At 51.5% G+C, this 6,000-nt stretch overlaps 1 protein-coding gene across 1 annotated transcript in view; it reads right to left on the bottom strand.

Moving 5' to 3' along the window:
• Window positions 1–953: 953 nt before the first annotated feature.
• SLC25A48 (solute carrier family 25 member 48) overlaps window positions 954–6,000 on the bottom strand; it is a gene marked incomplete at its 5' end in the record, with an annotated part of 42,414 nt that continues 37,367 nt past the window's right edge. The window contains 2 exons of the mRNA XM_079918608.1: window positions 954–1,158; window positions 4,325–4,454. Coding sequence (XP_079774734.1) covers window positions 4,332–4,454 — 123 coding nt within the window. The 3' untranslated portion in view covers window positions 954–1,158; window positions 4,325–4,331. The remainder of the gene's footprint in view (window positions 1,159–4,324; window positions 4,455–6,000) is intronic.

Raw genomic sequence — 6,000 nt, 5'->3', positions numbered from 1 at the left:
GTAACAGCATAAGCTGAGGAGACTGAACACTTTCAACTCGGTGCCAGAGCCATGCTTTGTGTTGGTGCTGGGTCTGCTGGGGGATGGCATTTTCAGAGACATTCTCCAAATCACTCAAGGGGGATGGGAGACAGTGGAAAAATCAAGGAAGACCCTTTCAAGGGGGAAAAAAGGGGTGGTGGGGGGGGAAATCTAAGGATATTTTCCCCACCAGGATTTAAGCCCGGAATAGATGCATCACGCTGGCTGGAGGCGGCTTCCCAGGGCCCTGTGTTGAGAAGGATTCGGGAGCTGCATTCAGCTCACGAGGAAGGGGCTGTATGACTGATTAGGGACGCTCTTGGGGGCGTGGAAGTGGCAGTGACATCATGGACACATAACAGCAAAAGAGCAGTGGCCTCCCCACGTGGTCCCAGGGAGAAGTAAAATTTAGATTAGTGACATCATAATGGAAATCAGACTGTAGACAAAGAGTTCATTTTGTTCTGTTTTGTCCTCCATGTGAAAATAAGGCCCAGAGAACGCTCACCCGACCTGCGCTCAACGCCGCCATCCCGGAGATGTTGCAGCCGCGCATGTCACTGTCCGGGGAAGAGAAACCTGCTACAAGGCTTCCCCGCCGCCCTGCCCACCTGAGGCAGCTGAGGAAAAAGAAGCGAGCTCGCCATCTGAGTTCCTCGCCTCACCTGTGTCGAGCGGGCTGCTCTCTGGGCTGGTGACATCCACAGGGGTCTAAGCAGAGGGAAGAATGAGGGTGGTCAGTCTCTTGGAAGCCAGGCGGAAGCATCTGATACAGAAATGTTTTTATTTGGGAGCTTCGAGACAACTCCAGCTCCTCTGTGAATTCCCAGTGAGTTTACAGCAGTCTTGGGGGCAGGGTCCATTTGATCCTGCTTGATATCAGGTGCCAGTGAGGATCTGCAATAGATGGTCATGAATCAAAGGTCCTTCCAAGGCAGCAGCTCAGCGGCCCCAGCCCAGAGGTGAGGAAGAGTGCTTGCAACTGGGAAAGCAGGGATTCCGGAGGTTAGACCGGTTGGCTGAGGGTCGGCGGGGAGGCGTTCTTTCTCTTCAGTAAATTCGCTACCGCAGGTTCTAGAGATGCCGCCATCAGTATCAGCTGTAGCAGAATGAGGCCCTGGTCAGGTGATGCTGGCTCTGGGAAGAAAGAGGAAAGGTAAGACTTTCATCTAACTGGGATTATCAGTCAGCGAGATCCAGGAGTCAATCCATCTGAAAACTGTTTTAGTGAAGCAACACTGGGCAAAGTATCGCCATGAGAACAGACTGGGGAAAGGCTATGAGGTTGTCCGGGGTTATCTGTAAAAGTTCGATAAAAGATATTGTAGGAAAACATGTATCTTCCTGCCTTGAAACATGAATTTTCCTGAAGTTGAAAGCGGGCCAATGAAGTTTGCATATCACAGCAGAGGGCGGGCCAGCATCATTCCAGGAAAGTTCTGGGGGCAGGGGATGCTGGCGGGCCGGTAGGGATGGTGCAGTTGGATTCACAGGCCTCGGACCTGAAAATTCAGGTCAGTACTTGGATTCACAAGCGCTGACCACTGAGCAGTGGCTGGGACCCCACTTCTACCACCAAAGGGCATCTTCCTCGTACAGTCTGATCCTGGTTTCTCCATGTGAACAGACAAAACTAACCACATCACAAAACCACCACCTTGTGCGGTATTTACTGGGTTTCCAATGATCCTTGGGTCACTCATATGTGTGATCTGGGAGCGAGATAACTGAGTGGATGAGTGAGAGGGAAGTGCTCTTCCTTCCCAGGACTTCGTGGGAGCGGGGTGGGGGGGGGGGCGGGGGAGGGCTCTGTATCCGGTGGTTGGAAGGGGGCTGGAGCTGTTTGGGGCTGGACTCTATTCCCTGCAGGCACCTGGAAACAATTCCACGCCGTTCCCACCACCTGTGCCCAGGAATCGCGATAGACAGCGTCCCACCACTTTTTAGGCTCCCTAATTCTCTAACTACCTCATCCCACTCTGTCCTCAGTCTAGGTTACGAGGCGGGCACTGGCTGCCTTGTCTTCAAAGAGTGGGTTTTACTGCTGCCTGGGGCATGACCTGCCCGAGACCTCAGCGCGACTTGATAAATTCAGATCCAGGACTCATTAAAGGGCTTTGGTGTTCTTGGATTAGAGGAGGAAGTTGAACTCCTTGGGTGAGGCTTGTTCAAGACGAGGCTCCGGAAGAGTCACTGGGAACGCCCTCCTCCACCTGAGAGGCACCAGCCCCCTTGCCACCACAGCAAAGAAAAGGCACACAGACAACTGTGCCCCTTGTCCTATCAGAGCGCTTTCAGAAGCAAAAGCTTCCAGTTGGGGCACTGCTCTGAAAGGTCAAATCCAGGACAATCAGGATGGGGCTTGCTAGCAACGCCTTCTTCCCTCCTGAAGCAGCCAATCACCAGGGTGGCCACAAGTGGCAGGGTGCCACGGCTCAGGCAAGCGTCCAGTGACTCTGGGATCTGTGAAGCCTTGGCATTAAACCCGCTTTGCGGCTGAAGATTTAATGACATGGAAAAATGGTCCTGAACTAGCAAATGGGAGGAGTGAGTTATAAAATACTGAGTAACGTTGGATCCCATTTGGGGGATAAAAAAGTTGGAAGAATATTAACAAGGTCACGAGATTACAGGTATTTTTATTTTGTTCTTTCTGTTTATTTGTATTTTCTATTTTTTCCTACAATAAAAATGCATTGATTTTATGATAGGATTGTTTTAAAGTCACTTTCATCTGTTAAAAGGGGGATGTGGCCAGTATCTGAGCACAGCTTTAAGAACCAGACTTCTCTTCCCTGTCTTGGACATAACCCAAGTTCAGTGACTCTTTACCCAGGATATTTAATTATGCAAAATGTGTTGCTGCCCTTTTCCTTTAGTAAGAGGGCAAAACGCCAGCAAAAGCTGCGGATATAGGTGCTTTAGTGAAAAGCTCAAGCATGGGATTTAAAGCCAGCGTCCAGGGCTGGGCCTGGGCTCATTCTCATCCATCCTTCCCTTGGCTCTAGGGTCTGGCCCCATCCATGCATCCTAGCCAGACTCTGATGCCCCAGGGCAGTCAACAGGGAGGTTGGCTAGACCTTCCTAATGAAGACAATCCTTTCTGAGAGAATTTGCAGTCACCACGACTGAAGCAAAATGGTCTCTTGTTTTCTAGAAAATTCAGTGACTCATCCCACTTTGTCTTCTGAGCTCTGCACACAACTAGTTTGGGGCTAGAGAAGGAGAAACAGGGGAGGAAAAGAAGGGGAGGAATTGAGGGGATATTGGAAGTTGATCATCCGTCTACTCAACGGTGTTTCTGAGTGGCCATTTGTGTGCCAGGCTTCGTGAGAACCACTAGTGATACAGAGGTGAAAACATAGTTACAGCTCTCCTGGGACCTTCGTGCTGGCTGGGGAGTGAGGAAAGTTGGCAGGCAGTTATAATGCAAGGGCATGTGGTAGGGACACAGCAGAGCCTATAGCAGGCACACATCCTCCTGGCTGAGACATCAGGGCAGGCTTCCTGGAGGAGGAGACCTCTACACCAAGCCTTGGACAACAAAGAGGAGTTGGTGAGGCCAAAAATAAGAGGAAGGCCTGAGAAGAGGGTGTCAGGCAAGGGCGGCATGCACAAAGACCCAGAGGCGAGAGTGAGGATGGTATGTTTAAGCTGCTGGTGAGAACGAGGCTGTTAAGGACTGAAACATAACCTAGAGGGCAATGGGAAGCCATTGAGGACACTGGAGCAAGGGAGTCACTTGTTCAGATTTCTGTTTTTAGATCCCTTTGGCTGCAGTGACCTTTCTACAATGAGAACAGGAAAAGGAGAGGGTGAGGGAGGCAGGGATGGTATAGCAGAGGCTGTCCTCTAGAGCTCTGGGAGCCTGTCCTCAGACCTAGACTGAGTTCAGTAGGGAGGTGGGGAGATGCTGCCTGTGTAACAGGCTGTGGGTACCCTGGTTCAAGTCCTCAGTCTTGAGCCTGGGTTATTTAAATTGTACAGTGAAGCTAAACACGCGTCTCTTCAAGGGCTGTTGAAGCTACTGAATGGGAAACAAGATAGGTGAGCTCACTATAAACAGGTAAGTTCTGTGTCGACCTCAGTTACTGAGCGTCCAGCTCACCATCAGCCACAGGTGGGCATTTCAGAAGGGCTTTTTGATGACAAGAAGGGTGGCAATTCTAGCCCAGAATTAACACAGATTAAACAGGAAACAAATGACAGAGGGATATTTCAGAAGGCCACACCATTTTCACCTCAAAGAACAAAGTTTTAAGCTCCAGGAGGGCACAAGTGGCTGGGAAGGAGGTGCACTGACCTTGCGCTCAGGGGCTGGTCGCCACGTGGTCCCCGCGGATCGCCTGCAGCGAGAGCTCGTACCCAAGGAACATGGCCGCGCTCATGGGGAAGCCCCGCACGGCATTGACCGTGATGCCTCTGAAAAACACCTTTGGCAGGAGGCGGCGTTATCACAGGGCACTGACCTGCACCTTCCGCAGGGCTGCCACCGAGGGCAGAGCCAGGGCCGGCGCTGCTGCCCACCCACGCAGCCCCCTGTCCCAGGCTGGACCCTACAGAGCCCAAAGGACGGGGAAGGTGGAGACCCTCCCCGCTCAGCACACACACACCCCAGCCACGCCCCCGCCCTCAGCCACGTCACTTCTGAAGGCGCGTTCCTTTGCAGGCCTGGTACGCATGCGCTGCATACTATGCGCCAACAGGTGAGTCCCGCGAACACCACATACGCTCCGCTTAATTGTTGCGCTCTCTCGTGAGCATGCGCACACATGCTCGGTTCTCGGGACTCTGCAAGTCAGAGCTCCACACGCTTTGCAGTGGTAGAGCACCCGGCCATGACCAACAACTGTGACAGGTGCTTCACAGGATGTCCCCAAAGGGGCAGGGTAGGGGGAACTCAGGCCCTGCTCAAGGTGACACACCTGGAGTCCAGGTACAGTTTGCCAGTTAGCAGCTGTGTTACTTGGGAAAATAGCAAAGTCTCTAGAAGTCAATTTTCCCAACTGTCAGATGGGGGTGATAATACCATTGACCTCCTACAGTTTTTGAGGGACTAGATGAGACGTTGCTTTTAAAGGCATTTTCACAGTGCCTGTCCAGCAGTAAAGCACTCCTTAACTGTTGACAATCACACCACCATCCTTATTATCAGCAGTCACCACTTCATACAGAGTAAGCACTCCACTTCGCTCATTAGTATGAGCCTTTAATACAAGAAGACTGTACTTGTCTTCACCCCTAGGGAATATGGTAAGACGCTTTCCTTCCACCCTGAATCTTCCTGCCTGGTGCTGGGTAGACACTGATCTCTGTGATGTGGTTCCAGCCCTTGGGAAGTTGATAACCTACTAGGGAAGATAAGCCCCATTCAGGAGTAACTACAGCATAACCTAGAACATGATGAGAATAAATAAAGGCCTTGGTGAGGGGTGGAATGGGGAGGAGCTGTCATTAAATGTCTTCTCTGGGAAAAGATCACGTGTCTGAAGGCAAATCACTACCCAAGTGTGAATGACCTGAGAACTGTCAGGTGTAAGATGTAAACTTGTTTATTGATGCCTGTATAATTTACTGTTTACGGACTAGACCTGGTACTATAATTTTCAGAAGGTAGAAATCCCTTACATGTCCCCAATTTTCTTAGTTGTTGGACACTGTGATGTCAGGGTAGGTGCAGGCCACTGTCATGGGCCAGGACATCAGGTGACAGACATCCCTTCAGGAGAGGAGCCTGCACCATGGCACTCGTGGCAGCCTGGGACATGCAGCTTTGTCAGGAAGGAGAGAGAAGGCCCTCAGTGTACCTTGGGGGGTGAGGGAGACTTGGCCCCAGGGAAGGGAGCTTAAGATCCCCAGAGGTGAGCAAGTGGCCCAGCCTAACCCTGGAGCAATTCAGGTAGGGGGGCAGGAAGGCTCCTTGTAACATTAGGACTCCTCTCTAATGTCTAACCTTTATGGAATTCCACAGGCTCAGCC

This window comes from Stenella coeruleoalba, assembly GCF_951394435.1.
Source record: "Stenella coeruleoalba genome assembly, chromosome: 3".
NCBI lineage: Eukaryota > Metazoa > Chordata > Mammalia > Artiodactyla > Delphinidae > Stenella > Stenella coeruleoalba.
Note: the sequence above shows the minus strand (reverse complement) of the source record. Positions and strands in the feature narration are given on the sequence as shown.